The 16,786-nt window shown below is 36.6% G+C and overlaps 1 protein-coding gene across 2 annotated transcripts; it reads left to right on the top strand.

Moving 5' to 3' along the window:
- The first annotated feature begins 473 nt into the window (after nucleotides 1–473).
- gls2b (glutaminase 2b (liver, mitochondrial)) lies at nucleotides 474–16,645 on the top strand. 2 transcript variants are annotated; one of them, XM_005943260.2, is made up of 20 exons: nucleotides 474–541; nucleotides 664–838; nucleotides 1,190–1,289; nucleotides 1,409–1,530; nucleotides 4,187–4,316; nucleotides 4,541–4,620; nucleotides 5,151–5,314; nucleotides 7,049–7,107; nucleotides 7,598–7,630; nucleotides 7,744–7,802; nucleotides 8,198–8,264; nucleotides 8,896–8,946; nucleotides 9,025–9,201; nucleotides 9,317–9,448; nucleotides 9,934–10,026; nucleotides 10,115–10,176; nucleotides 10,567–10,643; nucleotides 11,543–11,606; nucleotides 11,812–11,962; nucleotides 15,231–16,645. In XM_005943260.2, exons 1-20 carry the CDS (start codon nucleotides 505–507, stop codon nucleotides 15,321–15,323), a joined length of 1,926 nt encoding a protein of 641 aa, XP_005943322.2. In that variant the 5' UTR covers nucleotides 474–504; the 3' UTR covers nucleotides 15,324–16,645. The 2 variants fall into 2 exon arrangements, with proteins under 2 accessions (XP_005943322.2, XP_014195874.1); XM_014340388.2 differs by lacking the exon at nucleotides 474–541 and having other exon boundaries at nucleotides 716–838; nucleotides 1,168–1,289.
- The last annotated feature ends 141 nt before the right edge of the window (nucleotides 16,646–16,786 follow it).

Genomic DNA, 16,786 nt, shown 5'->3' on the forward strand with positions numbered 1-16,786 from the left:
CAACTATAAATGTACACCACATTACATTCAAACCTACTGACTGGAAAATCCACCAGGTGGTGCTAAAACATCGCATGAAAGTTTCAGAACTAAAGTGCTTAAAATTGCCGTACTATAAACATTAGATTTTTTTCCCCATAATGTTGCAAAAGCAGTTAAGTAATGCGTAAAATATTAACATTTCTTTCTTATGCGCGTTTTAATACTCCAGCAGCTTTGGAGTTTCAGATTGGGAAATTTATTTCTAGCTTCTGACCGGCTCCTGTGCAGACTCTGCTGCTTTCAAATGCTCCTTGTAAAACTTTAACCACGCTTCAAACGAGTATTTGTGGAGTTGTGGGTTGTGACACATTCTGGGCTGTTTTAATAATATAAACCTGTTTCTTGTTGTGCTGTTTAAGTAGTCGAGATCTCTATATATTTTAAGTTAAATGTTTTTTTCCAAGTAAATGAACTGTATTGTAAAGGGCTTGTAAAAAAACAGTCCCACCTTTCCGATGACACATGAAGGTAACAAAACTTCAACTTCAGCCTAAAGCTGGTAAGTCAACGACCTCGCACGATCAGCTGGCGTCCAGCTCAGAAAATAACAGCAAGGTTATCTGTGTTGATTTCATCCTGAACGAACTATCGCGAAGGCTTTATTTGTGCCGTTTGTCGCAGCCATGCATTTCCTGAACGCGCTGCGCCTGTCAAACTCTGCTCAACTGATGGTCAAAAGTACAGATGTGGCGAAGAAGGTTTTCATCGTGCAACCAGCATGCTGTTTGGGCACGAAATCAATAACTCAGTTTCAGAGACGATCCCCTGCACTACGCGATCGTTTGCATCTGAAAATGTAAGTATGTGTGTGCTAAACTGGTGAGAATCAGCACCTTCTTACTGGTGTGAATTCGTTTAAACAGAACGCCTCCACACTAACTATTATCTGCCATATGCTGGTATATAATTATTTGTGCATAAGCAGTTGTTTTCTGTGTTATGGGCACAGAGAAACTATAGGAGGAAGAGAACAGTCACCATATGGACCTCCATATAGGTGGTTATGTCTGTGTGTGCAGCATGTATAGGCTATAAAAGCAATCTTGTCTTTTATTTGTTGTTGCTGTTGTGTTTTTTTTTTTAAGGGAATCCAACACTTCTTTTGATTGTTTTCCTCTTTTCAAGAGTGTGCTCTTCACTTCACCAGGAATATGCATTCAAAGCCATCTGGTTCCGGAGTGGAAAACATGCTTTTCTACACCATCACAGAGGGAAAAGAGCAAGTGCCCATCTCACACTTTACAGCAGTAAGCAGACATCATCTGTACATTACTTTATATGCACTGTTGCTACTGAATATATACTATCCTATTTATTGTACATACTGTGTGCAATGACATTAATGCTGACAACTTCTTATTTGCAGGCACTGAAAAAAAATGGCCTTCACCCATCCGATCCTCGCCTTAAAGACTGCATGGAGAAGCTCCGAAAGGCCGTGAAGGAATCTGTTGGCGAGGTGATGATGGACAAAGACCTTTTCCACAGGTGACAACCACCAGGCAACCAAGTCAAGCGGTTTCTCAAGGCTAAGAAAATTTATGTCAATAGCACCTCCAAAGCACACAGGCAGTTCAGAATGATTGGGAAATGAGTCAGTTAATCATTCTTTAATTAAACTAAAAAGAATCCAGTCTGACCAAAACTTAATTTAATTAAAGAATTTCTTTTGTATTTTCCTGCAATTTGGTTCTGGAGCAATTTGGGGGCCATGGTCTTGTATATACAGGTTTACTGCCAGGGCGTTATGAATATAACTATATACTGTGATTAGAAAGCCTGTGCCTTTCCTACTGACAAGAGAACAGTCAACTCCACTGTAGTAGACCATGATAACCCCCATATCTTGTAAATTTTACAAATGCAAACTGTTTAAAAGACAACCTCTATCTTCTACTGAAGTCCAACCAGTAGAAGATAGAGGAAAGTCTAGATAATTATTTTATATCACTTTGATTTTAAGTAGGCCTAACCATTGAAATTCTCTTTTCTAACGATGTAAAAAAAAGTTTAACTACACATCTAATCTCTGAGAATAATGTCAGAAAAAAGTAGAATTACACAGTAAGTCCTAGATTTTCCATATGACATAGTAATGGTGGTGTAGTAGATGAAATAATTGAAAGAAATCTTTCACAAGACAGGAAACAAGAATTTCTGGTAGCTAATTGCTCAGACTGTCCTGCAATAACAAAACAGAAAGTTTCTCTTAATTCACAGAGAATGCTCTTTTCTTGTGGATTCACTGTAAAGTCAGTATTAAAAAACAGGAACTTTTCTCTTATTTAAATATTCATATATTTTTTAATTACTGTGGTGTAGTATAAATTGTGACGGGGGAGGTCTTTAAAAGCATAAAATGCTGCAAAACCTATTAAAATACAGTTAAAAATACAAACATTTATAACCCCTTCACATTTTCCAAAGCTGTCCATTGTGCCGATTCTGGCCCCTGGGCCTTAAGTTTAATACCCATGGTCTAGCTGGAAATGTGTGCACTTTTTTAACTTAATAAACAAAGCATTTTACAATTAGGACACAGAGATCAGATCAGTAACCCTGTGGTTATTGGACAGCGAGCCTGAGCCACAGCTGCCTCTGTCTACAGAGTGTGATTCAATTTGGAAAAATGGTTTACATTGCTGGTAAACGCTTTATGTCTTTGATCACTACAAATCAAATGAGGCTAAGTTTCATTGCATTAGGGTTATTTACACTCAGTACGTCGACCCTCGCGGTGAACTGTCTGTAAGTGCTGACATTTAACTGTTAGTCCTGCGGCTGCTGGAGATATAGTTTTGCTCCCTTTTTTTGTTTTTTGTTGTTGTTTTGGTTATTTCATTGTGTTTTGTTTTTTATTAATAATATTATTTCTTATGCCACTCTGTGAAACCAATGCAGTCTGTGGATAAGCCCATGATTTGTCATTTGTGTGTCAGTTTAGCAAGTCAGAAATCAAGTTAAGAAAATGGCACACAGAATAACTTTTAGCAAACTCTAAAGGGCAACAGTGGCCAAGAAAAATGGATCTAATGCGGCAGTTGACAGGAAATTTAACTTTACATTTCTCCCACAATTATTGTTGTTTTTTTGTTGGACTTAATCTTCGTTACACTATCCCTCAGAGAGGGCTATCTTAGCTGTGACAGTCCATGGTGTTTTGTTTTCCATGCATGAGGAAGCAGGTGCAGGCATGAGACCAAACTATTTTTAGCCTGACCTTCCACTAACAATCCATTTTAGTACAGGATTTGTTGTATGTGATGTTATGCATAATTGTTTCTCTCTTCTTTTGTCTTCCACGTACTTTATGTTCAGTCATTCAGACAGGTTTAAGAATGATAAGGCGGAACTATAGAATGTGGAAGAAGTCGGAACTAAATGGACAACATTTTATGCAATTTTTAAGGCTTCTGGTGTCACAAATTGTGCGCATACAGATTTTTTCTTTATAAATAATAAATTGAAAAACTGATACACTGTATAATGTAATGCAAATACGTACAGGTATAGCTTAAGAATGTTAGATTTATCATACAGTAATAAATTCACACACATTGTAATGTCATAATTAAATACATGCATTTCATCAAGATCCATCCCAAACATGGAGGTGTGAAAGTCGGTGTCAGGACATGTCAGTTTTATTTACTGTCGTTTTGATCAAAGGAACAGCTTCTCACACTTAAGGAAAACTGACAGCTGCTGGCTTCCACTTACTCTAGAGGCTACACACACACACACACACACACACACACACACACACACACACATCTAATTGACATAATGCTTTTCTTTTCCTAGCCCCGTACCCTAACACTAGCCATCAAAAATAAATGCCTAACCCTAACCCTTAACCGGACCGTGCACCAGAGCTTTATGAAAAGAAAACTAAACAAAACTCTCTTAATACCTAACCATAACCCAATTGTATCTCTTTAACTAAAACCGCATTTTGAATCTGAAATGCCTTCAGACTTGTGGGGACCGGGCTATTGGTCCCCACAAGTATAGTAAACTTCCATTCTTTGGTCCCCACAAAGATGTCTAAACAGGTACACAAACAACACGCACACACAATGAAAGTATTTTCTTTTTATTTAGGGCTCTTGAGTAATTCTGCATTATGCTGTTTTTGTCTTAGATGTGTAGGAGGAAACATTGTTCTGCTAATCCAGGCCTTCAGGAAGAAGTTTATCATCCCTGAGTTTGACCTGTTTGTACAGAAAATAAATGAAATCTACGAAAAAGTGCAGAAGCAAAGTGATGGGAAGGTAAACTTTTCCTAATTTAGTTTTCCATGCTATGATGGTTTATTTGCTGCGTAAAGCTTTCTCCTAATTCATCCTGCTGCCCCAATATCTGCACACATTAAACATAATACTTGATGAGTAAATAAGGAATCTCTTCTACTACATTAACATTAGTTCTAACAATTACTTCTGAATGAGCATTACTTCTGTCTTAACTTTAACTGTGTTTCTCATTGTGACTGCAGGTTGCAGACTACATTCCCCAACTGGCTAAATTCAGCCCAGAGCTATGGGGTGTGTCTTTGTGTACAGTTGACGGACAGAGGTAGGAACTAAACATTTGAATAAATGAAATGAGAGTCTTTTATGAGATTTGTAGAGATTTATAGAGCTTTTTATTCATATATTATGAGATTCCTCATTAGATTGTGACTTCCCAGCTATCACTGAATGACAGCTGGGAACAAAGATTCTTCTTGTCTAGTGTGTAACTAGCTTTATTTGATTTGACATATTCTTTGTAAGACAATTTCATGTGAAAAAAATTTGCAGAACATCAGCCTAATGTTTTGCTGTACTTTTGTTTTATTTTTGTCCAATTTTGAGTCACAGACTTACTGATACACATTTCTGTAATCAAAATATAATTTTTAGTTCCAGTCTTATAATCTTCATACACAGTGCATTTGCTACAGATTTCAGAAGGTGAATCAAATATAAATGAGCGTTCTCTCAGTCTCTACTTAAACATAGTTCATACTTGTTTTTAAAGTGATACTGCACATTCAGTATGACTTTCACTTTATTTTCAAGATTGTGTAGGCTCTAAAGGTCTATTCTGTTTTTTTTTTGCAGGCACTCAGTAGGCCACACCAAACAGCCGTTTTGCCTGCAGTCCTGCGTGAAGCCCCTGCAGTATGCCATTGCCGTACATGAGTCAGAAACTGAGAAGGTTCACCGCTATGTTGGCATGGAGCCCAGTGGACTCAAGTTCAATGTGCTTTCACTTGATGATGAAGGTATGTAAAGCCTCATTACCTCCTATTGGATTATAAAAATCTATCAATGCAATCAGTGCGCGGAAATGACACCTGAAGTTCAAAGAAATCTAGTTATGAGGCATCTAGCACAGCACATAACATGTATCTTAGTTTGCTTTTACTCCTGCATGAGTGCTAAACTGACTGGATGAACAATGTCTTCGTCCAGATGAAACCCGAATTTATATTCTCATAATAATTTTATCATAATGTTTCTTTATTCTTCTGCTTAATATCAAGGAAGAAATCTAGCTGTGTTACTCTGACACAGAATTTAGGTCCTTCACAACTGTCACTGACACTGGTTTCCTTCTCTGAGAAATACTGTGAAATTCAGGCCATTTCCGTTCCACCGAGTCAAATTTTACACCAGTAATAATTAATGAAATGTAATAAACTGATTAGTTGCTATTTTGGTAACAAGGTAGTGTTTGTAATTGTTTTTCAGTTTAAAAAAAAAGAACAAATATTTACTGGTTGCCCTTTAAAAAAAAAAAAATTGGTAACACAATATACATTTAAAGACATTTTGTAAATTTGTTTTTGCAGTACTTTTTTGGTACAAATATTATTCTGTTATTCAGATTATATTTCATGCACATTAGGAATTTTGTCAGGACCCTTTTTTTAAAATATGCACTCGTGGTCAGAAATTTACATATACCCATCATGAGCATGTATGTTTGGTGGTAATTTCAGGAATTTTAATGATTTCTTTGACCTCTTCTTTTGGAAGAGGTGGAATGATTGTACAGCTTTATTTTGGAAAATATGAAAATATTTTATTAAAAAAAGAATTCGGGGCACAAATTTGAATATACTTTGTAATTTCTCTAATCTAAAAAGGTTAAAAAGTATACATCCATCCATCCATCCATTCGCGTCCGCTTATCCTGTTCAGGGTCGCGGGGGGCGCTGGAGCCAGCTGTCATAGGGCGAGAGGCGGGGTACACCCTGGACAGGTCGCCAGTCTGTCGCAGGGCCAACACACAGAGACAGACAACCATTCGCACTCACATTCACTCGCACATTCACACCTATGGGCAATTTGGATTAACCAATTAACCTATCCCCACTAAGTGCATACATAAAGTATACATACAGGCCCAAATTAAATTTTTTAAATAACTGTTGTTGAAGCTTCTACAATGCCTTTTAACCTGACAACGCCAAGCCCTATTAGCTTTGTTAGTAAGCTACAAGCTACAAGTGGTATTGTAGTCTCTTTTTGCCAGCATAAAAAGAATTTGTTTGACACTCATTGGGTTGAACATTAGCATTGAACTCTGCTAAGAATAGTGGTCAAAAATCCAGTCCTCCCAGTAGCATGTTGATGGTGACCAAAAGCATCTGGTTGAGGTGCAATTTGTTAAGAGTGGGGGCTGCATGTATGTTTGAACCTGCATGTATATTTTTGATGTTGTTTGAATTAGAGAAAATCCACAATAATTGCAATCTTGTGTACCCAATTCTTGTTGTTTTTACATAATTGAAGATGTTTGCTGTACAATCATTCTACCCTGGAAAAACAGCAGTGCAAAGAAATCATTAAAATCCCCAAATTACTATAACAAGTGTATATAAACTTCAGACCACAACTCTTATGTTGATTCACATATTATAGAGATTGATTTCAGTCCTTTGTACAAAATCATTATTTCATAAAGAATTTGTCTTCAACCCTGTGTCTTATCTTACTGTCCCGTCTCATAGATAAGCCCCATAATCCCATGGTGAATGCTGGAGCCATTTTGATCAGCTCTCTTATCAAGGTAGACATATGAACAGTTATCACTCTCTTTTTAGTGAAAGACTGTGGCAGCAAAAGGTTAGTTGCAGATTTTATATATTTTTGAAGCTCAAATCTCTTAAATAAAGAAATTAATATTAAAATATGCACTAACTAACTGTGTTTACCCTGCTGTTGAGTAAGACTCTTGCAGCAATGGTACTTTGCAGTAGCAAGTTATGCACTCAATTTTAAAACAACTTAATGCATCAGATGTTTTACTGCATGAAAATTTGTGATGTTTTATAGCATATTCAATGTTTGCCTTAAAGTTGGACCACCTGGTTTATGATCATTACCTGCTCTTCTCTTACTGCTGATAATAGGATACTAAATCATGCAATCAGTAACACATTCGTGTTTTTATACTGTGCAATTGGTACCAGCTTCTGAATGCAGGAGCTGAGTGAATGTGGCAATTATACTCAGTACTGTTTGTTTTTACACAAGCAAGCGACTCTCCTTGTTTTCAGCCTCACTCAAATAAGGCAGAAAAGTTTGACTATGTAAGTAATGTACCTCCAGTTTTCTACTCTGTTTAGATCATGAATATAAAAATGTAGGATTATTATTTTGGTGCTCAGAGGTATGCTGAAAAAGCACAGATGTTTTTTTCCAGGTTATGGAGTTTGTGAAAAAGATGGCTGGCCAAGAATATGTAGGATTCAGCAATGCCACGTGAGTGCATTTCAAAATAGAGTTGGAGTATTTTGTATTTATTTGCCTCCATTTAGCACAAGCATGAGTGAAAACCCATATGGAAAAGATATATATATATATAAATCTTATAAAGTTTGTATCTGTCTTGTGTGAAACTTGTATGAAAAGCATACAAGAGTGAAAACACATATAAGATCCCTTGGAAAATTATATAATGAAACTTGTATGTTTTGTATACTTACTAAAAAAAAATATGAAAGTAATGAGAAAGTGGCCACTTTCATGAGTAAATCATATATGTTTTTACTATTTCTTTTCCATATGGGAAGACTTACTGTGTTATGGGTTTAGTCCACTACCTATTGCATTATTGATGTTTTTTTATATTGATTTCTGCTCTTTCTTTGACTCAGGTTCCAGTCAGAAAAAGAAACAGGCGACAGGAATTTTGCCATCGGATACTACATGAAAGAGAAGAAGGTCAGTTTCAGAAAAAACATTTCCTAAAGCTCACATATATGAATTTAAAAGTTTCAACTTGATAGTACTTATCTTTTAGTAATTAAAAACAATCAAAATTAATCATCCATGATTTAATTATGAAAGTAATGACTAATTGATCAACTGAGTGTCTCATTGAGGTTTGCAGACAAGTTACCACTAACCAAATGACATTAACTTGTTTGCCATTTTATGATGTGTGACAATCATGGTGACAATGAAGGATCAAGTGAATAAGGCCTGTAGGACACAAATCAGAAGCCAGCCAGAAACCTCCAAGAACTACTGATTTTTCCTTAGCAATGGTTGTATTACTTTTAATATGTTGGACAACTCAAGCAATGTCCGCATGAGGTCATTTTAGAAACTCAATAGATGACACACATGACAAGGAAAAGCTAACGTTTAAAACCTAAATACTGTATTTTTATCCATTTTAACTTATTATAAAATGTATATTTTGATCAGGTACTCAGCTGTCATATTCCACATTTTTAATAAGGTTTTTATATTATTTAATTTTCATGAAACCAAATTGCCAAGTTTCAGATAAATATTCTGCTTACTTTGGTCAATCAGATACTCATGATGATAATATTTCACTCACCAGTGTTTTCCTCTGGGAGCAGATATGATCGATGCCCTTGACTTCTACTTCCAGGTAAAATGTCAATAAAGAGTCTTTTATTTATGAAAAATGATTCAGTAGTTTCAATAATAAACTGACTATTCCTCTCAGCTTTGCTCCATTGAGGTAACCTGTGAGTCAGGAAGCATCATGGCTGCCACTCTGGCCAATGGGGGAATTTGCCCAATTACAGGCGAGCGTGTCCTGAGTACTGAGGCTGTGCGAAACACCCTGAGCCTCATGCACTCCTGTGGCATGTATGACTTCTCCGGCCAGATGGCTTTTCATGTGAGTAACAGCAGGATGTGATGGAACAAGCACTTCACTGTGTCACAACAAAAATAGCAATAATCTCATTACCTAGAACAAATGGCACATTCAGCCTCTTGTTCTCATCTCACAGGTGGGCTTGCCTGCAAAATCAGGAGTATCCGGTGCAATTCTGTTGGTGATCCCCAATGTGATGGGAGTGATGTGCTGGTCTCCTCCACTGGACAGGGTTGGAAATAGTGTCCGAGGAATACACTTCTGTCAGGCAAGAAAACAGTTTCTGTTTTATTATATTTAGACCACTTATGTTTTGTTTTTTTACGTTAATGTTTTAATTTGAATTTTTAATGCAAGTAGAACATCCTGGCCTTTCTAATATTTTTCTCGTGTTTAAATTGGCTCTGAAGCCTTCAATACTTCAGGCCTTACGGTAGAAGCTTTAATTTTTTCAAAGATGATGATGATTATAGTAACAACCAGTTTAGTTTGATAAATAATTTGCAGTCATTACACTATCGACATCGTCTTAAAGCCAGAAGCCTGGCTTCGACTAATACCATAAATATTCCCCCAGAATGTGTCTGTAGTTGCTTTACAGAGTGCAAAATGTCTAATAAACCTGACTTATTCTGTGGCTGTTATATTCTGTTTTATAATATTTAATTTTTTTTTTTTTGACAGAACAAAACAGAATAAATAAATTTTTTGTTCCCCCCTAAAGATTAAATCATACTGTTTTTGTTTTCTTAGGAACTTGTGTCAGTGTTCAATTTTCACAATTACGACAACTTGAGGCACTTTGTAAAGAAACAGGACCCTCGCAGACAGGATGGAGATGACAGGGTGAGTTGCTCGTATTTTGTTTGGTACTGTATGTAATATGCGCTGTGCTCTAAGCCTCCATGTTTATGGCTCTGTGATGTTTTTGCAGAACAAGTCTGTTTTCAACTTGTTGTTTGCTGCCTACAGTGGAGATGTATCGGCACTGAGAAGGTAGGTAATCGAGACTCCTGATTTTGTCTGTCCTCTATAAAACATTTCCCTCACAATGTCTAAAACAGGCCCTGGATCAAATTACCTCAACAATGTTTATTACTAGTAAGGTGTAGTGAACAAAATGACCTTTTATACCTAGTACAGAATCAGAGCATAGAGTATAGGACCAATAAGAGTTCTCTTTTTCTTTTTCTTTTTTAATAAGACAAGTGTGGAATCCACAATTTGTTTCAGGGAGGAGATACAAATCTCTTTGGGGTTGCATCAGTAAAGGCAGCTAGTGAAAAAAATCTGCCAAATCAAACATGCAGGGCTACCCGCTGCGGCGACCCCTTGTGAATAATGGAGCACTTGAAAGTAGCTGACTGTTAGTGATTTGTTTTGCAGATTTGCACTTTCTTCCATGGACATGGACCTCAAAGACTATGATTCTCGAACAGCGCTTCATGTTGCTGCAGCTGAGGGTAAGCGTCATAAGTTCAGGCTAATTTTACACTTATTCGGTAATTTTTTTATTTACTTATTTATTTTTAAATTAATGACTTCAAAACAAGTGCAGTTAGCTAAAGTCATCATCTAAGATCAAACTAATCATGACTTTGATCCAAACAACATACATTTAAACTTTTGCTACAACACAAAAGCTTGTCATAGATGTTTAAGAAAACTTGGTGTAATTGTAAGATAAGAGATGCAGAAAGTTGCAGATTTCAGTTTTAATGATGATTGGTTGGTATAGCAGATAAAAACAACCTTTATTACCTATCCAGCGTCTTCTCTCAGTTAAAAGAATGGCGTCTGTTCACTCTGTCATTTCTTTTCATCGCTGACTGATAGAAAAATACTTAAACTTGTTAAATCGTTTGTTTTGATGCTCACAGCAGTAATTAGTGCAAAGTTTTCACTTTGTTTATTCTCATGATTAACAGTAGAGGTTCAGTACCTCTGGCTCACATTATACAAGCCACTAATGAACCAGCTCATAAACCCTTACAGAGCACCATATGGTAGATTATTTGTCTTCTGTTGCAATGTTAGTTTATTCACAGCACAGATTTAATACTCCGCTGCCACGACTACAGCAGTAACATTTTTCTTGAAAAGAGCCTCGTAAGCAAACTATTTGTTTTAGAGGATTAACATGGAAATAACAGCAGTTTTCTTCCAAAAGGGAAAAGGCAAAGATTCCTAAATGCCATTCTGAGCTGGATTCCAATAGAAGGAATTAGTAATTACATATTTATTGTTGTTTGTTTTTATTTTAGCAGATTTTCTTCTCCATTTCTAATTCTGTGATGCTACTAGATTAATTTGTCAATGGTGACAATTTGTTTTTTTTGCTTTTTAAAAATTATATTCTTAGGTCACATGGATGTAGTAAAATTCCTCACTGAAACCTGCAAAGTTGATCCATTTGTAGAAGACAGGTGAGATAAATACCTTGTATATAATTCTAATTATAATCATGATTACATTAACCCTGTACTGTCATACTACTTCATTGTAAAGAGCCTTTTTCCATCAACTAAACTTTTCCAATTATTTATCAGCACACAATGTTAATACCACAGTTTGTATAGTCTTGGATTTTGTCATCCATAGTTTTATGAATTGCCTCTCCATCACTTGCAGGTGGGGGAATCTACCGGTCGATGATGCCATGCAATTTGGGCATGACGAGCTAGTGAAGGTGCTCAAAGATTACCAGCAAGAGTGCAGGCAGCAGGAAAAGAAGCAAAGTGAAGCTGTGCATCCCCAGAAGCTTGACACCATTGATGGCATGGTGTGATAGCTAAAATGAAGTTCTGAAATTGTAATAGATTAGATTAGATTAGATTAGATAGAACTTTATTAATCCCTCGGGTGGGTTCCTCTGGGAAATTCGATACATCAATACATAATACATCAGGGCATTTGTGCAATTTTCCAAGTTTAGAAATATGGGTGTCCATTTGTAGCACGTAACATGAGTGACGCACAAACAACAGAATATAACTGTCATGGAGCTTTATGAAAGATTTTCTTCAAATTCCAGTCAGGTGAATATTTTATTGTTTAGCATTTCCTTTTTGTGATTTTGAGTCTTTTTGTTAGAAACACTAGGTAAGTAGGTTGGTGCCACCCATGTCATTTTGAGCTTGTTTTGAGTTGAGGTTTAGGGTCTTTCCCTCTTGTTTTTGCTTTTCTAGGATAATAGCTCAGCTAAGTTTTGGTTTTGTCGTTTTGGTGTTTTTTTTGGCACAACCTAACTGTCCCTTTCTCCCCCACATTTGTTGTTTGAGTCTGGGTTATTTATTTTGTGAGAGCGCTGCCATTAAACCTTTTTCATAACACCTGTACCGAGTTTCCGGAGTTGTTGTGTTATCCCCTCCTGCCCTCGAGGAGACGCAACAATTGCATTTTTAGAACACTACAGTCCGTATAGCATTTCTATTCTATAATGTATATATGTGTGAGGTTCACTTGATTAATATCTCTGTCAAAGTGCAACCGAGTACAATGCAGTGCCACACAAAGGGAAATTGATGCACCTGACTCAAAGTTACATGGATTTCAGCAGCAGGTGACAGGGTGTAAAAGATTTTTGATGACAGGAAGGTGCTTGTTGTTTTTGTTCTATAAAGGATTTTCCCTCCTTTGCCTTGTCTGAATGTTGTGTGACACTCGTCTTTTTTACTCCCAGTCAAACCAACTATCAAACTCAGCGTATTTAAATTATTTGAAATCCATACCATAAACACAATGACATAATATCACAGTTATAACACATAGTGGCCAACTTAATGTTAATTTATTATGTATATGTTTATACCTTGACTTGGGAAAACTGCATGTTTTTTACTGTAAAAAAAAGAGACAATGAGTGTCTCAGTGTGGTACTTTATGATCTCCAGCCTCATAATAAATTAGGTTCCAAAAACTAAATGAAGTGAAAGGTTTGGCATTAAAGCCATGTATGCCACCCATAGCTTGATTTTATTTTGATTTTATTAAGTTAGTCAGTGCTTCATAGTGTGACAAATTTGATATTAAATATTTTGCAGCACCGAGTAAATCAACTGAATACATGATGAAAAAGCAGCAGGAGTGTGTGTTTTGCATAATCAAGATATTTCAATGAAAACAAATGGAACAAGTAATGTAATAAGAACTATTTAGCGAGATATAACAAATGTGCACCACATTATTTTAACCATATAAAGACTGTACCATGAAATAATTGCCAAAAAAAATCACATTTTCTGAAACAGGATTGTGTATTTAACCTTCTGAAAAATGTAATAAATAAATAAATATAAATGTGCATATATGAGCTTTAATTTACACTATTTTTGTTAAATCCAGTATTTTTGTGCAATTTCTTGCTTAGAAGTCACACTTTTAAGTCTTTAAGAGTCTTTAAGACTCACAAAAACTCATAACAAATATGATACCCTTGACATTACAGGGTTGACTTCCCTCTCCTTACCAATGCTTTATTTATAAATGTAGAGTTAATAATTTTTGACAGATTGTACCTTTAATTTCATGCATATGATACAATAGACTGTAGCCACAGAGCACAAATGCTTCATTTTTTCTTTAATCCATCAGATGGCACTATGTGCCTGTCCAACATGTGTCCGTGTTGTCTGCAAACTGGTCAACCTACAGTATCAGTTGTTATCAGGTGGAACAGTGTGCCTTAGATTTGTGGAGAGAAAGAGCACTGCTGAGCAATAAAGAGCTTATATAAGATTAAGCTGACGTTCAGAGAGACTAGTGCCGCCTGAAGAGACTATGGTGGTCTGACAGGATCTTGAACCCATTCCACTAAAGAAATAAACAGAAACAGACATTTAGACAACAAATATGCAGTGCAATATTTTCTACACATTTTACTTGCTCTTTAAATGGATTTATTTTAGTCTCTTAGACCAATATTTCTCTTTTTTTATTTTGGAAAGTGAGCAAATATGTCACAACTGTATCCAGCACTTTGAATGATTTACAAAGAAAATCTACACCACCCAGTCGATTAGGTGCAGCTCTTGATTTGAACGCTTTACTGTGTGTAGACTGGTGCTCTTCATTTTCTCAAAAGCATTCAATAAAATCGATTGTTGGGAATTGCTACCTTGTCGAAGCCTGTGGTTTTTTCTACCTTAAGAAGACAACTGGTGAGGTATCAATGTGTGTCTTCTGAAAAGACAAACACATTTGTATTGCTTTCCACAATGATTAAAATTTTGGACTCTGGACAGTTCGTGACTCAGATAAATTGGACCTGCTTATTAATGTCGTAGACAAGTGTTCATTTTTTTAATGATTTGAACTTTTTGGCAGGTTTAATGAAGCCAGAAATATAAAAGCTGACTTTAATGAGTTGGCACAGGGATGTGCGTGAATCCCACAAGGATGTTAGGATTTTCTCAAGTTGACAAGGTTGGTCTGCCATTCAGCCATTGCCTTCTGGAGATTAGGTTTCAGAGAATGCATTTGCAGCAGTGAGATTAAGGGTGGTAATAGCAAAATACCTGAATCAGATCAGTTGCTATTAAATTTAATTTTAATACTTACAGTTCCAGTAGAATGATTCCTACTAGCATTCGTGTTTGACTTAATTTTCTTCTATTGTAACTTCAAGTTGTGATTTATATTCCCTTTTTGGTTTCTAATAAAGTCATAGTGAATCTATCAATATTTCAGCATCAGTAGCATATATATAAATATATATATAAGTTTCTGTAGCATATGAGTGGGTCACACATGTGGGTCAAACAGACTTTACCAACAACTGTGTTTGTACTGTCATGGTTCATCAGTGGCTGCCCTGGCATGCTGTTCTTACCATGTTCACCAGGGAGGCGTCTGTTCTTCTGTGTTCTTCTGATTCTCACACCTGCGGCTCATCATTGCTGATGGATCCTGACAGTATTTAAGGCCGTGTTGGAGTAGTGTTCCTCACTGGATTGTTGTACTTACTTCTGTTAGTGTAGCCTGGCTCGCGTTTGTACTTCCCTGTGGTCCCTGGTGCTTCTTCTGACCTCTGTGTCCATCTACCTGTATAGATTGCCCTGGACCTGACCAGAATGAGAGTGGGTCACGGTGTTGGATTGGACGGTGTGTGTATCTTGTTCTGGACTCTACGAAGAGGTGCTTGACGTGTGTTTCCCTGACCCTCTCTTGGAATCCCCGGAACACTGTCACTCTGTATATGTAAATATTTCACTGGTGTTGTATATAAATCCCCTTTTGACTGCACAGTTCAGAGTCCTGTCATTGAGCCCTGCTTCAGTAACAGTGAGATGTAGCAACAGTCAGTGAGATGACTCATGAGAACATAACACAAAGTTTGTATTCACAGTAGCTTACCCCTGACAGTGTGTTAAATTGAGAGGTGAACATTCTTCATCACAAGAATGTGATTAATCAAGCGCAAAAAATGATGAATATGTGTAATTAGCGAACTGTTTTTCATTAAGATGAGGAACGTAACCCTCTTGCAGAGATATTACAGATACGCTGACCTTTGGAATTAGTTCCACCAACTGAGAAAATGGTTAAAAAATGTTATGCATTAATTCTGTGTTGATTAACTTGTGTATTAATTTCTAATATGTTTGCTAATCTTGTCCACATATCACAAAGAGATGTGCACAGATTTTTAAATATTCACAGAGGCATGAAAGCATTTCTGTTAAAGAATTGGGGATTTATGAAACATTAGACAACACAAATCTAAATAGACTTTAAAAAGTGCATTAAGCTAAAACTTAATCACCAATTTACCTTTAGTATTATATATAATATAATGCAATTATAGAATGAAACCCATACTAAAACCACAGGATAACCTTTTGAGCTTGTAACAACAGAAACAGACAGTCTTGTTCTGGTCTTCTGAAGTTTTCAACCACATCACACAGGCAGCACATTAAAATCATCCATGTGTCAGCTGACATCACTCGTTCAGTTCGGGCTTGCACACCAGCAGTTCTTTCACAGTTGCACAACTATTAGGTTCATGGTTGGTGATACATCTGGATTGTCAAACTCTTCTACTGGGACATATGGACATCTACACTTTTAGTGGTAGTTGTCATGAAGCTGTTGCCATTATGATGCAATACTTACAGCTTATAGCTTTTCACATTTAAGCTGCAGTTTGCTGCAGTCTCCCTCACTCATTCTTTCTCCACAGACAAGTTGATATATTCTTGTACACAAGCAGTGTTTACTGAATCCATGAGAGGTCAAAGATGAAAAAATTACATTTTAAATGAAATCACGACACAGGGTGTCCTTTTGCTATGATTGCTGTGTAGTAAAGATTGTAGGTCTTTTGATTTCAGTATGTGTGTTAACAAACTTTAAAATATCAGAAAACAGTAGTCTGCTATAGTAAAATCAATACCCAACTTCTCCACTTCTCCATTCCAACTTACATGTTAGACGGAGTGCATACTGTACATGATGAGGTTGTCAGGGACCCTGGGTCGCTTAGACCCAGGGTCCCTGGGTCTGAGCAATTATGGACATGTGTGTTTTTGGTGTGCTGTCCCTCATTCTCCCTGCTTGCAGATTTATGTGTATGTGTGTGTGTGTGTGTGTGTGTGTGTGTGTG

This window comes from Haplochromis burtoni, unplaced genomic scaffold (assembly GCF_018398535.1).
Source record: "Haplochromis burtoni strain Fernald_Lab_line unplaced genomic scaffold, NCSU_Asbu1 Contig_357, whole genome shotgun sequence".
Taxonomy (NCBI): Eukaryota; Metazoa; Chordata; class Actinopteri; order Cichliformes; family Cichlidae; genus Haplochromis; species Haplochromis burtoni.

What these genes read in the sequence shown, in the direction of transcription:
- gls2b (XM_005943260.2), top strand. Translation starts at nt 505, where the DNA reads ATGAAGGTAACAAAACTTCAACTTCAGCCTAAAGCTG. An exon ending in CCATCTCACACTTTACAGCA is followed by an intron (nt 1,290 to 1,408) that starts GTAAGCAGACAT and finishes TCTTATTTGCAG; the next exon opens with GCACTGAAAAAAAATGGCCT. An exon ending in GATGTATCGGCACTGAGAAG is followed by an intron (nt 10,177 to 10,566) that starts GTAGGTAATCGA and finishes TTTGTTTTGCAG; the next exon opens with ATTTGCACTTTCTTCCATGG.